At 40.0% G+C, this 26,157-nt stretch overlaps 1 protein-coding gene across 5 annotated transcripts in view; it reads right to left on the minus strand.

The window, feature by feature from the left end:
• Positions 1 to 26,157, minus strand: part of whrna (whirlin a) — a 213,493-nt gene that overhangs the window by 48,419 nt on the left and 138,917 nt on the right. For all 5 annotated transcript variants that reach the window (XM_047373386.1, XM_047373384.1, XM_047373388.1 and 2 more), the window contains exon 4: positions 4,729 to 4,937. In XM_047373386.1, coding sequence (XP_047229342.1) covers positions 4,729 to 4,937 — 209 coding nt within the window. The remainder of the gene's footprint in view (positions 1 to 4,728; positions 4,938 to 26,157) is intronic.

Below are 26,157 nucleotides of genomic sequence, written 5' to 3' on the forward strand. Positions count from 1 at the left end.
AGGTTGCAGTGTATTATGGGATATACAGTGTGATTGGCGTGAGTGTTATACTGGTGGGCCATCAGTAATAAATATAGGAAATAATTACATGAGCCCATGGGCATTGAGGTTGACAAACTGTACTGCCAAAAGTATTGGGTCACACCACCAAATCAGTGAATTCTGATGTCATTTCCATGGCTGCAGTTTGTTGTGGAGAAACTTGCTGGGAACGATGGGTCCATCAACAAATTGGACCTTATAGATTAAGAACAGGATGTCATCAGAGTTTATATACATGTAAAAGTAGACAGAGAAATATATAGTGTATATCTGTTGTAATATAACCCAGAATTTACAGGGTACATTTCCAGACGTTAAAGGCTATACTTTAAGACTCACCTGGTATTTGAAAATGTTACAGGTTACTTTTTTCAGAACTAACAGGGTACAATCCAAGAACGTACAATGCACTTTAAAATGTTACTGGTTACTTTTTCAGAATTTACAGGGTGCCTTAAGACACCAGGCTGTGATACGGGGTCAAATGTGACCAGACACATTGGTAAACTTCCAGGTTACGTTACGGTTACAGGTTAGGCAATGTTCCTGAAAAACACCCTGGAAATCTGGCCTGCACCAAGATACATGCCGATAATATGACCCACCCATAAATGAAACAAATGACTCTAAACCTCTGTAACGTACGTGTCAAAAATGAACAAATCCTAGTTGTTGCTCCTTGGAAAATGTATGGGAGGTGGCAACAAATTAATAACGATCAATGTTGTGAAAATATGACTTCACATTAGCAGGTTTAAGAGTGGCATTAATATTTTCAGTAAAAATGTGGTATTTAAAAAAAATCACAAACTTTAAGCAATGGCAACATAGCCACAAACTGCTGTTAAGTGAGGCTCCTCTAAGACTGAAGCTGGCTATTGGGTTAGGCTGTTAGGCAAAGACCTGCTGTATAAAAAGACTTGTAAATAAAATAAATGTCTTCTTGTGTTGCTTTAAACCCATCTATAAAAACTCAGAGTTTGTTTCCTAACCTTTAAAACCAAAAAGCTGTGTAGAGTTGTTGCTGCATGCCAGGTTCTGTATGCAACCCTTAGGAGCCCAACCACAGGGTGAGTCTACATCTCAGCTTGCAACAACTTCCCGACAGTACGCCAGTTTTTACTGTCTCTTCTCTTGTCATTGTGAATGCAAGTATGGGCAAAAGAAAGCAAAGAAAGTATCTTTAATTGCTGATTTTCAACCTATCTGCTTAGCATTTAGTATGAATTTCTCCTCCAGATTTCCTTCGCATTGGGGAGTCATGGGTGGGCGATCTAGGGGTGCACATTTCATAAGACTTCAGGTCTAAAGTCCTGCGCTATTTTTTTTTTTTTTTTACACCATGTCCTGTCCGGCAGAGTATCGCTCAGAATTGTTGTCTGAGTGCCAAGAAATTGCCCAACAGATTTACTTTCACAAGCAGAGCATCACAGCTAATGCTTTAAAGTTCTGCTTGATATTTATAAAAGAAACTTTATTATAAACTTCTTTGGGAATATTTCAATTGTTACGGACACGGAGACTGAAATGAAAAGGAAAAAAGAATCTCAAAAAAGAGAGATGGGGGAAAAAGGGGAGAAAAGGAGGAAAGAGTGGAGGAGAGAAAGAAGGATGAAGAGAATAAAAGATAACACCCTGCTTGCTTATACACCTGCAGCTGTTTTTTGTTTTTTTTTAACAAAATAGTACACGGTAATTCTGAATGTAAAATGTACTTAGTGAGAAGTGCAGCCCAATATAGAACATCTGTGTATCTGTCAACACCTGAAGCTCAACACCTGTAAGTATGGGTGTGGACGTGCTTTTGTATACAAGGTTTCTCCACAAAAATATGCAATAGCGAGTGTGAGGACCCACAGGCCTGCCCCATGGTCCCTGGACGGACACTGAGGAGATCCGAGCCACTGACATCTAAAGGCCCCCCAAAGCACAGGAACCACCGCCGGGACTACCGCAACCCCCCCAGAGAAGAGCAGCGGAGAGTCCCAGGGGAACCACCCAGCAACGACAGTGCAGAAGCCCCAGGAAGCCGCAGCGACGAGCCCAAAGGCCCCGCCGGCAGCCGTCCACGCCCGAGCAGATGCAGCCATGGACCCAGAGGCCAAAGACCCCGGGACACACCACCCCCCAAGCAGAGGCCCGACAGAACCCAGGGGGCCAGGCCCTGGCAAGCGGCCACCGGGAGTGAGCCAGCACAAACCAAAGCACCCGGACACCAAGAACCACAAGTACACCAGCGGGCGGAGACTCCAACCACCGGCAGGCGGTGTGGCGGGGAGGAAGCTAATCCAGGAGAGGGAGCAGTCCAAGACCCAGCCTGTCGCAAAATAATAAAAAAAAAACAGGCACACACAGTCACAATCACCCACTCCCACCCTCATGCATACACATAAAATCACTCACACCCGACGTAAGGATAAACAACAATGGACGTCATACACACACTCACATTTCCCATGTATACTCTATACTCCCAGGTCCAGGCACCGGTACCCCCTAGGGGCAACCAGCCCCCGGACCAGGGAGGTGGTCCCCTTCCCTCCTGGGGCAGAGGCAGGCAGACAGCGCCGGTACTGCCCATACCCGGGTAACCCCGGCCTGGCTCCCGCCCCCCCGCCCCGAACCCAGTCCCCAACAACCCCCATCCACCACCGGAGAGGGGGCTATGTACAAAAGAGGGGTCCACATGGCCCAAAACAACCCGCCAACCGGAGCCGCCCCAGAACGGAGCAGTCCCGACCCCCCAACGAGCTCCGATCCAAACCCCATGAGTCTCCCCAACAAGAACCTCCCCACAGGGCCACCCCCAACAAGGACACCGATATCGAACACATACCCCCGAACCCAAAGTCCTGCTCTATTAACTCCAGGCTTCAATATATTCAGTTCAAAATAATTCAGCTGTTACAGTTTTCAAAGGCTAAACTGAACAAATTATTTTCCTTGGTTTAAGCCTTATGAAACAAATTTCTGTTTTTTTCCTAAGCTTAGGGCAGGGTTGTCCAAACTGTGTCCATTTGCAGCCTCTGGAATAACTTTGCGTGGCCACCGACAGCACTTCAGCAATTGTACAAATTTGGCCCTCCGACAAACGGAGCCGATGCAGATGGAGAATTTTTGTAAGATTTTTAAAGACAAATTAATATCTTCCAACATGAGAAATGTTTGGTATTATATGATTTTTGCTTTCATTGTAACATCCTGGTAAATAGGGCCACAAACATCCAATGACTTTTCACTCAAAAAACAACCTCATGGTTGTTGCTGGGAACAGATTTTCTAAACCAACTAAACAGACATTTTGATCCAAAAGTTAGAAAAGTGGACATCTTTCTTTTGTTGAGGCAAACGTCTGAGACCCTTTTTGGGAACTACAGTAATTTGTTTTGTACCTTGTTTCATTACAAATTAATTCGTTGCTGAGCAGGTATAAACAAAATAATTTGCAATAAAAATGATTTATCATTTTTAATTAGCAAAAAAAGTTATGGCCCCCGTGTGTTAAATTACGTTATCTTGCACACAGTGATGGGGAAGACTGCTGCCACTCACACCTCCAGAATACATATTAAGAAAAGTTGAATGGAAGGAAAACATGTTGCAAAAAATTTGGAATTGGAAGGACCCAGAGTCAGGAGGTACAGAGTTCCACAGTCAGTGATGATTTGGGGTGCCATGTCATCTGCTGGTGTTGGACCACCAGCTCAGCCATCTACAATGCAATATTAGAGCACTTTTTGCTTCCTTCTGCAGACAAGCTTTATACGGATGCTGATTTCATTTTCTAGCAGAATTTGGTACTGGCTCACTGCCAATGGTACAAACAGCTGGTTCAGTGACCATGCCAATACCCTGCTTGATTAGCCATCAAACCGGCCTGACCAGAGCCCCGAAGAGAATTTAGCCCAGACCAAGTAATGAGAGAACGTACTTTACAGAACATGGACACCATTTCTGTATCAAAAATCTTTTTATATTGGTTTTATGTAACATTATTATTTCTGAGAGACACAATTCTAGGTTTCCATTAACTGTTAGCTGTAAAAACTCACAAAAAGCCACAACTCCTAAAAATATACAAAAATAAATGAATCAGTATGAGTTAAATTATTTCAACTAAATTGCTAAAATAAATTTAATGTATCAATTGTGTTCTAATTTGCTGAGATGCACCTCCATGTAAGCACAGGAAGGAGGGGAGAAAACTGGCCTAAAAAGCTTGCAGAAAGAAGAACATCAATTATACATAAACAAGAAAAAGATAATTAGATTCAACATAATCTACTAAAAATTATCCATCTTTAGGAGGTTATTTCCTAAAAAAGTAATAAACACAAGTTTATTTTAGGGCTCTGAAGAAAAAAGTTTCAGAGGGTGACCTATAAACATTAATTAATTCAATTTTAAGTGCTGAAAACTGAAGTTTTACTTTTAGCTCTTGTACATGTTTACATCACTGGAATATTGTTATGATCTAATTTATTAGCTTCAAGATATTTGACGTCGGAGTCTGTTTTTTTCAGCTGATGGTGGCTTTTGAAGTCGGTTTGTCTGTCCTGAGGCATCATGGTGCCTAAACTAACAGTCCGACATTAAGATCCTGATGGCATGTGTCCCAACAGTCTACTATAATAAAACAAGAACAATTCAGATTTAAACATCCTACATTTTTAAGTGGAAGCTCACCTCGCCACGCTGCTGTTGGCAGAGCTCTCTGCGATCTGCGAGCTGGCGATCCATTTGGTCTCCCCCACCACCGTTCTGGCGTGCGGCAGGCGTCCCACATCCTTCACCGTCATCATGAGGTGCTGCGAGGACTTCAGGACCCTGACGGCCTCGTCGTGCGGGATGCTCAGGAAGTTGTGGCCGTTCACCTCCAGGATCTGGTCGCCGACCTGCGGTGAAGGAGTGGAAAAGAGAGGCGTGGTGGGAGGGGCTGAGCAAGGCGGCAAGGGCGGAGCAGGCAGAGACTGTTACATGCGCAGGTTCAGAGGTCAAAGGTTAGAGAGAGAGGTGGAGGTGTGTAAAGTGTTTAATGAATCAGAGTGAGGTAGTTGTAACATCTGCAGCTGGAGTGAACAGTAACAATTAGGATTAGAGTGTGCTCTGCTCCCCGACTAGGTTCAAGAACTGCTTCATCTGCAAATCAAATGGCTTTTAAAGGTAATTTAACCTGGGATCAAATAGTTCAGCCTGCAGAGGAGGAGTAATAACGTTCATACTGAAAATGAGCTTGAACTGCACCTTCAGTTACCAATAATGAGCCTGTTCTGTAGCTACGAACTCCTATAAAAGGTGAAACTCTTATCTGCTCTGGTGGAAAATGGCTTCTATATTTCTGCCCTGGGAAGAACTAATCTCAAGGTTTTTAGTCACAAATTCACCGCTCTGTGCAGCCAGTGAGCAACAGATGTGGGGGAAGGCCTCTATAATCCCTAAATATCTCCATCTTCATATCACATTTGCTTAAAGCAGGTTAGTCCATTTAACTTAAATGTATGTAATATGCAAACAACTGAAAATATCTCCAGCTAAAGTGTAAATCATAAACTCCCAGAAAACACCAACAGGAATTTTAAAACTGATGAGAAAAGTCAATTAGGAACCTGAATAGAAATCTGTCAGTACTATAGCTAATTTGGAGACCTTTGACCTCTTACAAATATTACTGTCAGATTTAATTTAAAGTGTGATGTAAGCAGGAACGTGAGAAGGCAGCGTGGCTCTATTCGGACAGAGTTTCTGAATGGGTCAGTTGGGTTGTCCAGTCCACGAAGTTTTGTTGATCAGGAGAAGACTTGAAACTGTAACCCCTGAGGTTTAACCTGGTGGATCCCATGAGAAAAATAAATAGGGACCTCAAGGCAGAGTAATGGAGATGAAAGTGTCTGGTTTGGGAACCTCAAGGTCCCATGTCCACTTTTTGCAGACGATGCAGTTCTGTTGACGTCTATAAGCCATGACCTTCAGCGTGGACTGGAGTTATTCGCAGCCAAGGGTCAAGCGGCTAGGATCAAAGTCAGCTCCTCTGGGTCTGACGCCATGGTTCTCACAAGTAAAAAGGTGGACTTCTGCCCCCGGGTTGGGGGCCAGAGCCTACCTTAACTGGAACAATTTAAGCATTTCTCTGTGTGGTTCATGGATGAGGGCAAACGGAACAGGAGACTGATAGACTGTTGTAATGTGGGCACTGCTCTGGTCTCTACAAGTGAAGAAAGAGCTGAGCCAAAAAGCAAAGGTCTGTCTACGTCCCAACTCTTACCTATGGTCATTAGAAATGGATCAGAACCAAAAGAACGAGAACCCTAAAACAAGGATCTGAAATGAGCTTCCTCAGTGGGGTGACAGGGTGAGGAGCTCCATCATGTAGGGGAATGTTGAAGAAGAGTAACTGCTCTTTCACATAGAAAGGAGTAAGCTGAGATGGTTTGGGTATCTGGTCCTGATGCCTCCTGGGTGGCTCACTTTGAAGGATTTCTGAGCATATCCCACGAGGAGGGGACCTGGTGCCCGGAACGTTCTGGATGAAACATATCTGTTCCAGCCTGGAAAAGCCTTGGGATCCCCAGAATGAGCTGGAGAGAGTTGCTTTAGGATAGGCGGAAGACATCGAAACGTTTCGTAATCCTTAATGCTTAAACAGAAGCCACCTGAACTTCTCACTCGAGTCTTAAAAATGTTTCACCTTCATTTAAAAGACTACTCTAGTTTTAGAGAAACCAGAACAGTAGAACCCTTAAATTCGTTTGTATACAAGCTTACCCTGAATTACCTTGTGTATGAATGGTGTTTTATCCACACAGATTTCCTAAGCAATGTCCACCTCAAGATTGTCTACTTTTCCAGACAGAAACTTTCGTTTTCTTGCTATTGTGAGTTAAAATGTTTACCTTGGAAATGCTCGTACAGAAGTGACGTTTTATTATCTGTATGTTCCACAAATCCTGAAGTAACTCAAAACTAAAGCTGGATTCTGAGGTGGCAGCACGGTAAAGGGTTATTTCCCAGCGTTTTTGGGCATCTGAAGTTTGTTCATTTCCATTTTAAATACTGTGATGCTTAGAGTGTATTCACACTTGCCACTTCTGGTCCGCTTTAAACAGACCAGAGTTCGTTTCCTTCCTTGGTCCTTTTTGTGCAGGTGTGAATACACTCAAGCGAACCCTGGTCCGGACCAAACAACCGGACCGAGACCCACTTTTGAGGTGGTCTCGGTCCGCTTCCAAACGGACTCTGGTGCGGTTCGCTTATGGTCTGAGTACAAACCGGCCCCGATCCGAACCAACTACAAAAAGCGTACGTCTCTTTGGACATAAAAAGCCCACGTAGCAAAGGTGTGTGTTGTAAGGTAATCATACCTGATGTTGTGGGACGAGACACGTAGAGAACGTCAGCACGTATTCTCCGACGGGGTTCCAGAATTATAAATGGAACGTCTCAAAGTCTGTGTTGAATGAGCTGCTCTTCAGCCTCACAATAATATTGCAGCTGTAATAACGGCACAAATATGCAGAACAGAGGAGCTGCACGCAGCACGTCTACAGATGTTTTCCTAAATTTCCGGGTCTGTGCTCTGTCCCGCCCCCGTCATTTCTGTCCAATGGGAACAATGATCGTCACCCGCGTGTTTACAAGTAATAGTTCACTTGCAAAAAGTCAGTCAGTCATTTCCTACCGCTTATTCCATAGTGGGTCACGGGGGAGCTGGTGCCTATCTCCAGCAGTCTATGGGCGAGAGGCGGGGTACACCCTGGACAGGTCGCCAGTCCATCGCAGGGCAACACACAAACAACTATGCACACACTCCTTCACATGCCTAAAAGAAATAATAAAAACTAATTTATAGGATTTATGTGTATTTGTCTGGGTTTTCGCCCTGAAATCTAAATACTGATGGGCAAAATGTTGAAGTCATTTAAATATAAATCAATGAAAAGGAGCAAATAATTTTAGAAATGTAGAATTTTATCTGTGAGAAAATAGAACAAGTAATGAAACTCAAAAATGTTTCCATAATTAATAAAAAAATTTTCCATACTTATCCAGACCTCAAATCATATTTTTAGATACTTTTCCATTTATTTTAAGACTGCGCAGAGACCCTGCAAACAAATGAACTTGCTTGCCTTTCATTATGACCACGGCTCAAGGTTAGGGTCAGTTTTAAAGACAATCTTTATTTATTTATCTTCAGACACATTTTTAAGCTGTTTCTCTCAACTAACAAGATGATCAGATTAGCCAGAACTTGGACCGATGTCACCTTCCCTGCAAGTATCCCCTCTTCATCCCAGTTTTATCGTGCATTCCCAATTTAAGCTCAACTGGAAAAACGCACCTCTAAAAGAAAACTAGGAACACGTTACTGACAGCTTATTAGGTTTTCAGAAAATAAACTGCACCTCCTAGTCCTTTTTTATTCCCTGGTTGCAGATCTGCCTGAGCGTGAAAAAGTGGAGATACTGCGTTGCTGCTCAGTCTGATCCCAACATGCATGTGTGTAAGAAGAAGGTAATCACATTTGTCACTAAAATATTCAGCGGTCAAATGAGCTCATGATAAAAATTCATGTTTTGGGAGTACAAAGATACCATGAGCTGAAGAGGGGAGAAGAGCTGCTCTGGTTGTAAATAAGACCTGTTTCCTCTTTACAACCTGCACAACACAACAAAGCTGTTAATGATAATAAATACACCATTTTCTACTAAGAATAAGCCACTGCTGAGAAAATACAAAAATTTCCTAATGTATTTAGAGAAGCAATCAATTACCCTCAATACTTGCTGCAAAAGTAAAAACACCAAGTTATGCTTCTGATTTAAGCCGAGTCCTTTGGGGGAGAAAGGCATTTTTACTCTATTTGCAAGCTGTTTAATCTAGCTGCTTTTAGTTAGAGAAGATGCTAAAATCAGGAACAGATATGCTAAATTACACATATTTACATGTCAGATTAGCTGAATTTACTGTGATCAATTAAATCACATTAATTTAAAAGGAGTAGCTATGCGAATACATGCAGGCTGCATCAGCTCCCAGTTTGGCCACACAAGATAAAAACGTAAGTGGAACTACATTTGAGTCCATTAGGCCTACCCCTGGCAGTAATCTATTAAATTTATCCACGTTTCTCCTGACTTGAAGTGATATTGATGTTTTGGAGTGTCCAAGGCAGAGTCCCGAGGGAGCTAAAGATTAGGGTGTTGGCAAAGAGGCCTTCCAACTTCAAAGACTAGGAGCTCATCACCAAAATACCAGAGGAGACATGCAAAAAGCTGCTCAGCAATTATTACAAGGGTTTGATCCCAATAATTGTTTTTCCAATGATAATCAAGAAGAGAATAAAAAAATTGACAAGTAATTTTTTTAACAAGACTTAAAGAAAAACAGTTAAAATAGTTTTATTGAATTAATCCTCCTTTTAAGTTGTTTTGTTATCTTTTGAGAGACGGCCATCTCGTTTCCCATCAGAAACAAACTTCTTGAAAAAATGAAAATAATTTTAAACCTAAATATACTGGGTTGTGAAAACTTTTACCCTTAACCACAATTGTTATCCTTGTTGGCTCTGGTGCACTTAACCTTTAACCTGTAACTTGTCATTTTTAAGCTTTTATATTTAGATTTTGTTGCCACACTTTTATATAATTTCAGATTTCAATTCAGTCTTCGTTCACTCCAGATTAAACTACCTCCACAGCCCCCTTTGCAAATGTGAACTAGCATTAAAATAAATTCATTTTTTATTTCAGTAACATAATCCCACACTGAACAAATCCAACCGTTGAGTACTTTTATTCAGTTGGGGAAAAACATTCTTATGTTAATAAAAGTTTTTTGACTAAAGTCACAGGTGCCACAGTTATTGCAGAACCCCAATAATTCCTACAAAACAAATGTAACAAAAGCGTTTTATTTCTACTTATGATGTCAAAGAGCCACAGATCAAAATGGGAAAGACAAGAGAACATGCCATTTAGATCATAAGTCTGAAAATAATTGGGAGCTAGCTTAAACTTGTCCAAATAAACATTGATAGAAGTAGTTAAAAAGTTTAAAACTATTTAACCTGTGATGAATACCCACGTTTTTCTTGGTACCACAAACAAACTGCGAGGAGGGTGATTAAAATAAGCTCATTGTTAGAAAACAAGAGCAAAGAGTGGCATCATGGAGTCAACAATGAAATTGACCTTTTAGGGGACAAACTCCAGGTGCAGTTGCTGGAAAAGCACTGCATGCTCATTGGTAAGTATAGTGGAGGTCCTGTGGTGCTGTGGGCCTGTTTCTCTTTCAAACCGAAATAGGGACTCTAATAGAAAACTGAAAACAGGTCGTTATTGGATCTTTCTGGGGGATAAAGATCCAAAACATGTCAAATCAACACAGAAATGGATCAACAGACACGAAATCAACTTTCTTCCATGATCATCTCACTCCACAGACCCAAACTCTATAGAAAACCTGTGAATGAGCTGAAGAGAAGAGACCTCTAGAGAGAACGGAGGACTCAAACTGAAGGTTGGATTTACTCCGAATGTTTGGGAGGTTTTGCTACAGCAATAAGGCAGAAATTCATTTTAAAGCTTTTATTGCATCATTGTCAGCTTTAATCTGAATAACACCAACCTCCTACTCTAAAATCTCACCGTCGGTACAGAAACCTTAATGTTCACCTGTTATGAACTGAGTAAAATTCTCAAACCAAAAAACCAGGAGAATTTGCTTGCAGACACCTGTAGAAGAACTCCTGAGAGTACAGCAGATGCTTCTGGAAAGCAACAGCTAGTGATGCAGGTGACAGATTTCAGTGATAAACCGCAGCTGCTTCCCAGCAGGACACGCTGACATGTCAAAGCGAGCAAAACAACAGGTGTAAATAATTGGATTATTAATTCAGTTTCTGCTTTGCAGCCCGCCGGCTCAACGAGACATTGTTCTTGCTTCCAGTGAGGCTTAGTGAAACAGAATGCTTGCTAACGTTATGAGTAGCACCTCTGCCTTTCCTACAACGACACTGTGGTGGAAAAAGCCTATTAACTGGCGAGCTGATAAAGTGGGGTTATATGCTCCAGGGCTTGGAGTCAAACTAAGGACATGCCTTTAACAGTGAAGATAAAAACCAGGTACGACCAATTTTAATTCAGAGGTTTTATATGTACAGGAACAATAATGAGGAAATCTTCTGGTCCAAACCAAGCGCCTGTAATATGGAGGAGGATTAGTGGTTTATAGAGAGCAATCTGCAGGTTCACAACTGTGGGATTTTAGTACCGCAACGCTACTTCACTTCTTATTGGTTCAAAGACATTTCAGGTAATAATAATGCTTATGTAGCTTGAAACAGAAAGGGATTACCACAAAGCGAATTGATGCACAGATGTGAAGATCAGTAATTGAAATAAATTTATTTTACAGAGTCAAAAAAACATTTGATTAACAAATCAGCAGCCTTGGATTGCCCTTGAGAGGATCCAATAAATATATTTTATTGGAGCTTTTCTGTTTGGATAAATACTGAATCCATAGAAGTGCTTATAATCGTGACAAGAAAAATCAGCATGGTTCCAGCTTCTTATCGTGTACCAGTTACTACTACCAAGCTTTTAAAACGTTGGGGTTTTAATTAAAAAGTACATCACATTATTATAGATCTGTAGATTCCAGAGAAAGAGCCCGATGAACAGAGTTTTCTCAGGCTGTAAGAAGTATAAAGTAACAGCACTGTCCCTCCCCTACCTGTTGCTATACACTGCCACTTAGCTATCTAATAGGAGGCTACTAAGGTTTTCCCTCGCTTACAAAATAGATAAATCTGGCTCTTTGGAAAAATTTCTAGCAGCATGTATGTTAAGGTGTCTTCACCCCTGAGATGTTTAGTCAATTTAAAACGTGCTCCGAATCGTTTCCCCCCTCTGGAGTAGGTGGTCTTGGAACGGCTCCAAATGAACTCTGGAGCCGTTCATTTATGGAGTGGCGTGATCTGACCTCAATTCGACAAAGCTACCAGGTGTACGCTGCAAACTCGGGTTCAGACAATTTTGTCTAAAATAGTTCCCAAAAAAACACTAATAATACAATTACATTGACCATGTTTTTGTCTAGCTTGGAGCATAGCCCCGGTCTTTTGGGTCTTGCCGTTTTCTTTGTGTAACAAGAAACTAAACCACAGAGATTTTTACTATTTTAATCGATTTTAAATGGCCTAGCTTAGGTTATAGCATTAAACCCATTTTATGTATATGTATATGTATGGATTATTTTATATGATATTTATGTACTTATTGAAATAACTTAATATTCATTTTAACCTTGTGTAGCATCTGTTCTTTGGGTTTCTGAGTTGCTTGCTGCCCCCTATATAACAAACCTAAATAATTGTGACATTGGCCACAAATACCCTTCATAACACAAGGTTAAATATAACATAGGTTATATTATTGCTAAACTAGGTTCCATAAAACTGGTGGAACTTAAGGGCAAAACAAAAGTCTCCACACCGAACTGTTTCCAAGCAGCCGGTCGCGAGTATGCTCAGTGTCACGGCCACTCTCTGTGCCGCACTGACTGGTGTACTGGTCTCTAGTCTTTTTTAATGGCCTTATTTTCTTTTTCTAAAGCTACATGGCCACAGCTCTGCCTCCCCGTCCGATGACGCCATGGCAGAAAGCATGGGAAATGAAGGAATCTGTCACCTGAAATTTAGAAAATGGGTACGCTCGACTATCAAACCCGCGGACAGTGAGCGAAGAGTCCGCGCTGCTCATACTATGTCCAACTATATTGTGCCCTGAAATAGTGAAAAAGTAAAACCTTTGCCTTTTCAAAGTAAATGTATTGCTTTCTCCTGCCTTCATAGCATCTAGTTAATATAAATGTCTTAATATAAACCAAACATGCTACTGTAAGCTAACCGTAGCTAACATGCTGTGGAACACTGATAAAAAACACAAGATCTGCTGCAAGATCTGGTGTATGGACCATACAACACCACATCAAAAACTCACCACCTGAAATATAATCTGAGCAACCAACACTGAAAGAGACTCCTGAACATATATGAGCTAAATGTATAGTAGCTAAACGTGAGTAAATATATTTAGTTTGAATAACTTGGTTTTACATAACATAACACGAACCTTAACCATTAAGAAGATCCTGACTAAAAAAAAAAAACTGAAGAAAAGCTTTTTTTTTTTTTAAATAATTTGTTTCTATCGTTTGACAAAAGAGTGAAGAATTAACCAAGTAATATAGAAAATACAGAAGACAAATGGAAATGTTGATTCTATTTCCCTGTCTCGTTGAGCTCTGTGGGGTTAAAACCACTAATGTGATAAAATCTTAAATAACTTAACAACCTTGTGCTAAGAACTGTTCTTTGAGATACTGAATTTTAGGTGTTCAAAAACAAATGCATGCATAAATTATTTGTGTTTCTGCATGTTTCAAGACATCTTGTGTTTTGTTCTCTAGTTAAGGAGATGATTTCTCTTTAGTCATGTCCAACCTCCTAATAGTTAAGGGCTTTTTCTTTGCAGGGACTAATAAAACTAGCTTAGGTTAATCATGTCAGTTTATTTGCACCTGTTGCATTTTGTAAATGAACACAACTGTGATTCTGGCTCTAAATACACGCTGTTTTACTTTTATAACCGTCATTAAAACCACTCCATTAAATACAGAGGAACAAATTAGATAATGCCAATTCGCCATATTAATCGTTCAGTAAATGTCTTCATTGTGAAACTCGCTCAGGGTATTACGCCGGCTCACATTCATTTCCTGAGGACTTATTCTCATCTTAACCTCAAATATCACCTTCTTCCTTCTCAGCTCAACCGTAATCTTAAAGTAACCTAACCTTTAATTTTTTTTTTTTCATTTTAAATTGAAGAAATGTCCTCACGCTCTGCTCATGTAGGGAATTTAGGTTCAAACAACCTCATGTGGATGAAGTGCTGCAGCTTGCTGCTGCCGTCCTTTAGCTGCTGCTGATTTCTCCTTTCCGCTTCTTTTCTCTCATCTCATTAATCTGCTGCTGCATGTTCCCCTCCTCCTCTTCCTCCTCCTCCTCCTCCTACTTCTCATTACACTTGTATATGAGAGTAGACGGGCCCTGCCCTGGTGTATAAACGCTTCATTATTTGTGATCAATTCCTGCGTTAACACCTGAAGGAGGAGCGGCCACAGCCTTGCATTCTGGGCAATTAAACAACAACCGCCAGCACCCGTTGTTTACGCTTCATGTCCGACTCGATGTCACCATCTAATAACAAAGCATTCTTCAAAAAGATAGGGAAACAAATCAAGCCGCAGACGGCGGGTTGACTGATTGCAGCGAGATGCTACACATGGCTGTTCAGCAACTTTTCTCATTTCAATAACAACTGTTTGCCTAAAACAAACAAATCAGCAAACAAAGAGTAACAGTCTGATTGTAGCAGCATCTTAGCTGACAAGACATATTTGAGTATATTGATAAATTTGTCTTTCAGAGCCATATGATGGGGTGTTATAGTGCAGCTACCATCTAAATCTATCAGCATTTTAGTTTCTCAAATTCAGTACACAAAGCATTAGTTTGAAACAGCTTTTAAGGCCAGATGACCTGTTTCAAAACTAAATAATAGAGAGGTTTAGAGACTGGGTCAGAATAATAATTTCATTGTCGCATTAGTATAATGCAGTTAAACTTCTCAGGTAAAACATGGACTGATTATAAATACAGCTTTTAGTTCTTATGCTCCACTAATCTGGAATAAACTGCTAGAAAACTGTAAAACCGCTGAAACCCTAAGTTGCTTTAAAATCAAGATTAAAAACTTATTTGTTTAGAGTGGCCTTTGACTGTGCCATCTAGGCATGATTAGTTGCGTTTTCAGTCCAATTTTCCTTTCATTTTCTTGTCCATCATTCTATTCTCTTTATTTTATTTTACTTTTTTAAATTTGCCTCTGAAAATACACATTTTAAAGTCAACTTGTGCACCTTGTTGTAAAATTTGGTCTGTAAAAATGGTTGCAAATTGTAACTAAATGCTCTCCATCTGGAGTCCTGATGAGCAGCAGCATCAGCGGCAGCTTAGTATTACAACTCATGAACCAGCTGGCAGTTACATCAACTAGCTCTGTAACACATTATCCTATAAAAAAATGAGTAAAGTTATAAAGCCCATTATAAAATTTCTAGAATGACTAACAAAAGGGCATTGAAGGGATTAACCCAGAAAACCTCTGAACCACGGTTGCATCTTCTCTCGATTCTGCAGTCTTACAATAAAGCCATTTCTTACTGTTTGATGACAAATTTAAATGTAAAGTGCCAAACGTGGTGACAGGGAAGTGAAGAATTGTTTCCCCCTGTCCCATCTCTTTCTTCAGTTCCTTATTTTCTCAGCTTTCTGAGGTAATGTTTTCACAGAAACGGAGATCAACACATGACGCCTCATCAGGGATATCCTTTAATGAGCTTTGAAAATAAGGAGACGAAACAACACTGTTTGTGGCACTAATAATATTTTAGGGACAGCTTTTCCTGATCCTGAGGTATCAATAGCCTTGGACTTTAATTTTTTTTCCACATTTTGTTACAACCTCATTCTGCATTATATTATGTTATACTTATGTTTAAGGCCAATAAAAAGAAGTGAATAATTGTGAGGTTACAGAAAAGTGGTACACGTTTTCTATCCGAAGACTGATGACGTGGTTTTGTATTCAGCGACTTTTGCTCTAAAACCCTCACATAAAATCAAATGCAACCATCTTAGTATCAATCCGAAAACTAACAATCTAAAAATAAACACAGAAGCCAAAGTACTGTACAGATAAAAGCAAAATATAGAGAACACTAGTAGAAGCAATAAAATTCAAATGTGGACATAAAACCAACACCCACTACGCATTTAAAGCCTGAGAGAAAATATGTGGTTTTAAAAGAGGAGCTCACGGCTCTAACAAGAGCAAAAGGTCAGGTGACTCAGGTGAACTTCAGAACCTCAGCATGATCAGCTCAGAGAGATCAGTGAAAAACACAAAACCTTATGATTGTGTTGGCAGGATTTCTTTTGAGAGCACACATCAAGCTATTCTTACAGAACAGCACACCAAAGGAACACGTGTTAAAATGGCCCAGTCAAAGTCCAGACATAAATCCAATTAAGAATCTGTGGCAAAACATGATAACTGATGCTTATTATATAACTGGTGCTATTTTCAATCTGACTGAGCTTGAGCTGCTTTGCTAAAAAGAACTGTCAAAAATGTAATTCTCTAGATGTTTACATGCTGGTACCGCCAAAAGATATGCAGCGGGAACTGCAGCAACCGTGTTTCTTCAAAGTACTGACTCTGAGGTGCCAAAATAAAAAAATATCCCACAATTTTCCGTTATTTATTTAACAACATTTTTAAAAACCATCGATTCATGCAATACTTTGTGTTGGACTGTCACATAAAATCCCAGTCAAATTAAATGAAGTTTGTGGTTTCAGTATGAGGAAATGTGAAAATGGTGGAAAATGTGGAAAAAGTAAAAGCATGAGTAAAATATAGAACCAGATTAATGCTCTGACCTGCAATTTAAACTGTTTAAAGTCTAATAGGTGCACGTAGTTTAAAGGAAAGGGGCTAAAGATAAGACCCGGAAAAGGGACAAAACATACCTACAAAGAATATTTAACCTGGTATGCCTTAAATCAGAGCTGCAGTGAAATGTTCATGCACAAACAGTATCCAAAGAAAAGCTTTCTTGAAATTAAATGCACAGTATGTGAGAAAGCCTGCAGAAAAGCAGTCTTTTAGAAATCAGATTAATTTAAAAAATAAAAAACTGTATAAAGCAAATTGCTTTGCTTTGCTTTTAATTGTTTACATGCTGGTAAGAAAACATGACATGAATCATGTCATGTATGTCTTGTATAACATAACAGTTATTCAAGACATAAATCTTGTATAACTGCATGAAAATGTCATGCAGTTATACAAGGAAGCAGTGGTGGGCATCGCTCTGCTAATCTGCTGACAGCTAATATTGGAACTACTCTTTCGTTTAGCGGATTAACATTTTTTCTAACTTTAGAAACCGTTTAGCTTCCGCTAAATAAGGTTTGACCAAGGTTAAGACCGATAACAAAATTCACAAGTTTATTCCTTTCTGTTGTAAGCATGTCTTGACAGTTAGGCACCTTATTGGTTTACAACAGGTATACACTTCATTGTGCGATGCAGCGGCAGCTAGCTAAAGGCAGTTTTCAAATGCAGTTACAAAGTATTCAGTTATTCTTCAAGTTATGGAAGGTGACTGAGTGACAGTCATCTTAGCGGTTAGTGGTTAGCAATTAGCGTTAGCTTCCACTAATTTTCTAATCTGTTTGGCGGTTTAGCGTTAGCAAAGCTAATATTAGTGGTTAGCGGAATATGAATTAACAAAGCTAACTTTTTGGTTAGCTGTGCCCACCACTGCAAGGAAGTATACTTTTATTTTTAGAATGAGAGATACTATATCTCAAGTTTGGATCTATGTCTCAGAATTTACTGCAAACCAATTTGAAAAAAGTGACCTTAAATGTCTGAAATGTCACGTTCTGTGCTATTTAGCTTGGAAACTATAAAAGCTGTAAAGCTATTTCTAATATCTCTGAGGGGTTTGAAGATAAAGAGGATCCTAAAAGTGTACAATTTGCAATAATAAAACCAATATTTTAAATTAGGATTTATAAATATTGCAGCCCATATTTCTCTTGCTCAATAAGTCCAGTTTTTATCTTTTTAAGGCGATAATTCTGATGATCAAACTATTCTCTGTAGTTCTAACATTTTCATGTTATGCACTATGTTTTTCCATTATAAACCCTCCCAGCAACAGGATAAAAACAAACCCTATAGATGCCCTCCTACATATTCCAATAGCAGAACTACATTTCAACCATTCCAACTTTAAAACAAAGCTTATGTAGCGGCTTGACTCTTCAGCATAGATTAGCACGACAAATTCTTTAAGAATAAGTTGGACACGGCCGGAAGGACCTGAGATCAACATGAAAGCTGTTTTACAACGCAGCCAAAGTCGAAGGTATTAACTTTGACAAAGTTCCTCATCTGATCTGTTTACCAGGTAATAAATTATTCTTTATAAACTGAAGACCAGCTCTGCTCCTTGTTTATTGGCTCCCAGTATACAGCATACTGTTTGGTGCCTGAGTTTTACTTTTCTTTCTCATTTTGTAAGATTAACAGCCAAACTTTAGCTTTCACAAAACCAAAGAAAATTTTATGCCAATTAACAAGCCAGCAAGTGATGCATTCATGATCAATGGGAATAGCTAAGCTTTTTAGCAAATTAGATGCAGTGGGTAAAGATTGCTATTGGAATTTATAATGTTTTTGGCTATGAAGACAGTGTTCTGTTAATATCAACACTTCTATGATTTGTTTCTGTAAAACAAAAAGAAACCCACTTTAAAAAAGATCTGTAGTCTGGATTATAATATACACTTCTGAGGCATGAATAAGTTTGAGTTTTCCCCTCCATGTATGAAGCTCAGAGTAGCCCAGCCCCTTCCCCCAGCTGGCAGTCAGCTGTGATTTAACGCAAACAGTTAAGAAAATGTTGACAACAAGCAACAAGAATAAGCGTGCCAGTTAGTGAAATAAACAGATAAATGGTTTGCTAACATCAGTTTGTCATCATATTTCTAGGTTTTTTATTTTTATTTTATTCAACTGAAAATTAGAATAACAACTATTCTAAATGAGTAAATGGCAGGCCAGATTTTTAGGCAAGGGAAGGAAAGACAGGATTGTATAGTACCATCTATACACTAGGTAATTCAAAGTTCTTTTTAGAAAAGTAAAAAACCAAAGTTACAGAAAATTATATAAGAAATACAACAACTATAGAGAGATTTAATTCAAGACATGCTAACAAAATTAACTTTTATGTTAAAGCTGCAGTAAAAAGTAATGTTTTTAGTCCTGACTTAAAGGAACCCTCAGTTCCTGCACATCTCAGGTTTTCAGGGAGTTTGTTCCAGAGCTGAGGAGCACAGAAGCTAAATTCTGACCCATCCACCCATAGATATAATGGACGCCCTTACTCAGTGACTCTAGGGATTGGGTCATATGGTGACAGTGGAATATAAAGTTGTATGTCATCAACATAAGTATGGTTAGAGATGTAGTACTCCATAAGCTAAGGTATGGGGAGCATGTGGATAATGAATTCAAGTGGGCTGAGAAAGGAGCCTTGAGGAACCCCAAAAGTAGTTTTTCATTGACCTGATTTATAACTGCCGAAAAAAATGTGGAAGGGTTGAAAGTCTAACTGGAAAACCTGAAAGATATTTTTTTTTTTATCAAAACAGAGCTGATTTGTTGATAAACTGCGTCTCAATGATCTTTGCCACAAATGTTGTACATATAGGGTTGCTGTTCTTATATTTTAGGCATCTAAATTAAGTTTGTTTAAACAAGGTTTGATCACTGCAGTTTTGGATAAAAAAAAGGAAGGACTGGGCCAGAAAGCTGCAAACAACACAACTCTGTTGTAAACAATATTATGGCTCAGACCCATATTACTGCATCGATAACTACATTTCAACGTTCTGTCTGGAGAAAATGTGGACCCGGTAAGGCTGAAGAGAAAAGGCAGTCAAACGTTTGCACTGTCATTGAATTGTCCTACTTATGTCGCTTGATCAGTGTGTCAGATGGTATCAGAGCTTTTTAATGTTCAGTCTGGGTAAAATGGCTTTGAGCAGCATGGTGGTCGACACACAAAGGGCAGAAACATTGGGATTACATGTAATTGCCCAACATTACATATAACTAAAGCTACCTTAGGAGCTCGAAAGTAACTTCACCAAGAATGTTCTTCTCTGAAACATTTACCTTCATGTAGTTCTCCAACTGATCTCAGAGCCATCTACATGTAGGGCGTGATGTGATGAAAAATCTTTTTTTAACATCTAATGAGTAAAACCCCATGCAAATAAGCACATGAATATCAAATGCTTTTCCAGTAATTTTTTAAAGATGGGATCACATGAAAATAGTTGTTTAATGTCTTAAGAAAGCTACTCTGCTGTTGCCTCATTTAGTGCTTAGAAAAGTTATCCCCTGGCTCCCCTCTGCAAAACTCCACTGCAGATCTTTAACCTTGGTTTCTAAATCATGAGGCTCCAAGGTACTGTGAGCTGCTGGCTTCGACAGATTAATACTTGTTGAGGCTACGGAAATCACTTTTTTGGGAAGCTTTTTTAAGAGTTATGTGAGAAGTTTTTGATCAATTTTAGCCTGAGTTTGTTTTTTCCCCGCAAGGCCGGTGTGTTGTAGCTTTGAGCTACAAGCTGTTTCGGGGAAAATACACTGTGCCTGGAAATCATGGCTCAGGGAAAAACTAAACTATGGAGCTATAAGTTGTGGATACGCAGAGATGGGACTGACCAGAAGGATGCATTAAGAAGCACATTTAACATTGTTCATTAAATTTTCTCACTGCAGCCTTTGCCTGTTATTGAGACATGAATGTTTCTGCCTTAATCTTTGAGATATAATCACGCTCTAAATTCAATTCAGTTTATTTATATGGTGCCAATTCCCAATAAATATCATCTCAACGCACTTTACAAGTCAGTTCAGTCCAATCATAGAGACAAGTTAATTACATACATTCCAAAATTATCCTGGTAATCAAACAATTCAAACTGCTAAAGCTGTTTTCTAACGAAACCCAGTGGACTGCACCAAGTCACTCACTTGCAGCAATCACGCCTCCTGGATGAGCATGTAGCGACAGTGGGCTACCAGTTTCACTGAGTCATTGACTTTGCAGCAATCCCTCATACTGAGCATGCATGCAGTGACAGTGGAAAGAAAGACTCCCCTTTAACAGGAAGAAACCTCCAGCAGAACCAGGCCCCATGATAGCAGCCATCTGCCACACCTGTCAACGGGAGGGGGAGGGAGTAAGAGGGGATGCTGTCCATGCAGTGTTGTGTTTTTCTTTTTTTTAAGACATTGTCTGGTTAAAAAGTAAAACAGTCAGATGTGTTGTTCTGTAACCAAAAAAATTTCCCTAATTTGAAGCAAAAAATCCAAAAACCTAAACTAAACCTAAAATTACCTTGATGAGACTCTAGTCCTGCTTGGTTCTTCAACCCATAAGGTGTCGAAAAAGAGAAAAAAGCCCAAACGTGTTTAAATGTAAAAGGAAACCAACTGCAGACTAAATCCGGAAGTACAACTGGAAGGAAGGAAAATTTTACAAAAAACAACAATTATAACAAAACTATAACTGATGCCAGTTAGCCCAAAACAAGGAAATAACTGAGAGACTAAAGAAAAAAATCTAAACCCAGATTATATTTTTGCATCTTTTTGCCTGTACATATTTTGTAAAGTGATTTATTTCTGATATTTTGTTTGTGTATTTGAGTCTCAGTCTTTCAATGTGGATTATTTTCACTTTGCACTACATAAAGGTCCTTCTCAAAATATTAGCATATTGTGATAAAGTTCATTATTTTCCATAATGTCATGATGAAAATTTAACATTCATATATTTTAGATTCATTGCACACTAACTGAAATATTTCAGGTCTTTTATTGTCTTAATACGGATGATTTTGGCATACAGCTCATGAAAACCCAAAATTCCTATCTCACAAAATTAGCATATTTCATCCGACCAATAAAAGAAAAGTGTTTTTAATACAAAAAACGTCAACCTTCAAATAATCATGTACAGTTATGCACTCAATACTTGGTCGGGAATCCTTTGGCAGAAATGACTGCTTCAATGCGGCGTGGCATGGAGGCAATCAGCCTGTGGCACTGCTGAGGTCTTATGGAGGCCCAGGATGCTTCGATAGCGGCCTTTAGCTCATCCAGAGTGTTGGGTCTTGAGTCTCTCAACGTTCTCTTCACAATATCCCACAGATTCTCTATGGGGTTCAGGTCAGGAGAGTTGGCAGGCCAATTGAGCACAGTGATACCATGGTCAGTAAACCATTTACCAGTGGTTTTGGCACTGTGAGCAGGTGCCAGGTCGTGCTGAAAAATGAAATCTTCATCTCCATAAAGCTTTTCAGCAGATGGAAGCATGAAGTGCTCCAAAATCTCCTGATAGCTAGCTGCATTGACCCTGCCCTTGATAAAACACAGTGGACCAACACCAGCAGCTGACACGGCACCCCAGACCATCACTGACTGTGGGTACTTGACACTGGACTTCTGGCATTTTGGCATTTCCTTCTCCCCAGTCTTCCTCCAGACTGTGGCACCTTGATTTCCGAATGACATGCAGAATTTGCTTTCATCCGAAAAAAGTACTTTGGACCACTGAGCAACAGTCCAGTGCTGCTTCTCTGTAGCCCAGGTCAGGCGCTTCTGCCGCTGTTTCTGGTTCAAACGTAGCTTGACCTGGGGAATGCAACACCTGTAGCCCATTTCCTGCACACGCCTGTGCACGGTGACTCTGGATGTTTCTACTCCAGACTCAGTCCACTGCTTCCGCAGGTCCCCCAAGGTCTGGAATCGGCCCTTCTCCACAATCTTCCTCAGGGTCCGGTCACCTCTTCTCGTTGTGCAGCATTTTCTGCCACACTTTTTCCTTCCCACAGACTTCCCACTGAGGTGCCTTGATACAGCACTCTGGGAACAGCCTATTCGTTCAGAAATTTCTTTCTGTGTCTTACCCTCTTGCTTGAGGGTGTCAATAGTGGCCTTCTGGACAGCAGTCAGGTTGGCAGTCTTACCCATGATTGGGGTTTTGAGTGATGAACCAGGTTGGGAGTTTTAAAGGCCTCAGGAATCTTTTGCAGGTGTTTAGAGTTAACTCGTTGATCCAGATGATTAGGTTCATACCTCGTTTAGAGACCCTTTTAATGATATGCTAATTTTGTGAGATAGGAATTTTGGGTTTTCATGAGCTGTATGCCAAAATCATCCGTATTAAGACAATAAAAGACCTGAAATATTTCAGTTAGTGTGCAATGAATCTAAAATATATGAATGTTAAATTTTCATCATGACATTATGGAAAATAATGAACTTTATCACAATATGCTAATATTTTGAGAAGGACCTGTATAATTGGTGAACTCAGGGTAAAAAGCTGCTCATCCAGTATACAGTATGATGTAGAGATAGCTTGTATAAAACTGTCCTTTAGTTTTGTTTGTTATATTTTCAACTTGACCGAAGCTCAAACTTAAACTAGGAGTTCATTCATCCAAGAAAATAGGTTTCGTAAGTGAGCAAAAACCATTTTATAAAGCTGCCAATGATCCAACATGATGCAAAGTTGTCGTCAGATGGTAACTTTATACAGTGCCTTGAGAAAGTATTCGGCCCCCTTGAACTTTTCAACCCCTTGCCACATTTCAGGCTTCAAACATAAAGATATAAAATTCTAACTTTTTGTGAAGAATCAACAACAAGTGGGACACAATCGTGAAGTGGAATGAAATTTATTGGATCTGTCAAACATTTTTAATAAATAAAAAACTGAAAAGTGGGGCGTGCAATATTATTTGGGCCCCTTGCGTTAATACTTTGTAGCGCCACCCTTTGTTGCAATTACAGCTGCAAGTCACTTGGGGTTTGTCTCTATCAGTTTTGCACATCGAGAGACTGAAATTCTTGCCTATTCTTCCTTGCAAAACAGCTGGAGCTCAGTGAGGTTGGATGGAGAGCGTTCGTGAACAGCTGGAACACCTGGATAAGTTTATTTGTGAACCATTCCAGTGTAGATTTGGCTTCATGTTTTGGATCATTGTCTTGTTGGAAGATAAATCTCCGTCCCAGTCTCAGGTCTCTTGTAGACTCCAACAGGTTTTCTTCCAGAATGGTCCTGTATGTGGCCCCATCCATCTTCCCATCAATTGTGACCATCTTCCCTGTCCCTGCTGATGAAAAGCAGACCCAAACCATGATGCTGCCACCACCATGTTTGACAGTGGGGATGGTGTGTTCAGGGTGATGAGCTGTGTTGCTTTTACGTCAAACATATCGTTTTGCATTGTGGCCAAACAGTTGGATTTTGGTTTCATCTGACCAGAGCACCTTCTTCCACATGTTTGGTGTCTCCCAGGTGGCTTGTGGCAAACTTTAAATGAGACTTTTTATGGATATCTTTGAGAAATGGTTTTCTTCTTGCCACTCTTCCATAAAGGCTAGATTTGTGCAGTGTACGACTGATTGTTCTCCTATGGACAGACTCTCCCACCTCAGCTGTAGATCTCTGCAGTTCATCCAGAGTTCATCTTGGCTGCATCTCTGATCAGTCTTCTCCTTGTTCAAGATGAAAGTTTAGAGGGACGGCTGGGTCTTGGTAGATTTGCAGTGGTCTGATACTCCTTCCATTTCAATATGATTGCTTGCACAGTGCTCCTTGGGATGTTTAAAGCTTGGGAAATCTTTTTGTATCCAAATCCGGCTTTAAACTTCTCCACAACAGTATCTCAGACCTGCCTGGTGTGTTCCTTGGTCTTCATGATGCTCTCTGTGCTTTGAACAGAACCCTGAGACTATCACAGAGCAGGTGCATTTATACGGAGACTTGATTACACACAGGTGGATTTTATTTATCATCAACAGTCATTTGGGACAACATTGGATCATTCAGAGATCCTCACTGAACGTCTGGAGTGAGTTTGCTGCACTGAAAGTAAAGGGGCTGAATAATATTGCACGCCCCACTTTTCAGTTTTTTATTTGTTAAAAACGTTTGACACATCCAATAAATTTCATTCCACTTCACGATTGTGTCCCACTTGTTGTTGATTCTTCACAAAAAATTTGAATTTTATATCTTAATGTTTGAGGCCTGAAATGCGGCAAGTGGTTGAAAAGTTCAAGGGGGACAAATACTTTCGCAAGGCACTGTATATAAAAAGGAAGAAATAGGGTGTCCAGTTACAACATTATCTTTGGAAAATGTTTTAACTTTAAATTAACTTTAAATCCTTGCGCTCTTCTTTCTGTGAACAACACATTTCTGGTAACACATCTTTTATTATTCTAAACGGCTAAATTCTTATTATCCACACCTTCTGGCTCCTTGGCACACTCTGCTACAGCGCTCCATCATACTATCTCTTAATCATGCCTAATTTTCTCCTCTTTAACCTGTCCCCCTACATTTCAACCCTCATCCTGTACTTCTCCATCACCCTCCGCCTCCTTTCTTCTCTCCTCATATTTTATCTTTTGTATTTTGCCTGTCCCAGCTCTATTACAGAGTTTAACCGCAATCATCCACCTTCAGGGTTCCTTCTCAGCCATCTGCTACAACAACTGCCCATCGAAAACCATGCTGCAATGGGTAGTCGATACAGCTGAATCCGATAACAGTGCTGATGCATAGGAATTAGCTGTTTTCTGGCAGACATTTTGGTTCCAGCGAGGAGGGAAATGGGCCTGTTAATAGGAGCTGCATCCACTTCTGAATGTGTGAAAATACTTTGCCTTTAGAACTGCCTTAATTTTCAATGGTCGGTCATTCAACGTATCCTGGCTTGGTCACACCTCTGCAGCATATTACCACAGGTGTCGTATTACCACAGGACCAAGACTTGGTGCTGGGACCTCTTCTCTTTGTCATATGCAATACACACCACCTCACTGGGCCAGATCCACCATTGCTATGCTGACAATACCCAGTTCTATCTGTCATTCTTACCTGACGCCACACGGTCTCCGGATGAATCTCAGACTGTCTCTCTGACATATTGACATGGATCAAAGCCCATCAGGATCTGCTTCCACCTCTCTGCTTGCTCCAACACTTTCTCACCTTGCTCTCTGTTGGTTTGTATTCTTTTACACTTAACCTCTCATCTCTTGGCTAAACACTACAGGAAAGTTGGACTAAACTACTTTAAATCACTGACACTGAAAGATTTGTCTGAGGATTTTAAATTTTAATCACGTTTGAGAGAAGAACCAGATCACCTTAGGAGCAGCAGCATTTTTAATGGCACTACGAGCTAATCAGCACAAGATGCCTCCTTATCCACAGATGAAAACGACAAACTGATGGTATGAAAATCCATCACAGCTTACAGTGAATGTAGAGGAAAATGCTGGGTATGGAAATGAAACGACCCTACGG

Source organism: Girardinichthys multiradiatus, chromosome 8 (genome assembly GCF_021462225.1).
Source record: "Girardinichthys multiradiatus isolate DD_20200921_A chromosome 8, DD_fGirMul_XY1, whole genome shotgun sequence".
NCBI classification, from domain to species: Eukaryota; Metazoa; Chordata; class Actinopteri; order Cyprinodontiformes; family Goodeidae; genus Girardinichthys; species Girardinichthys multiradiatus.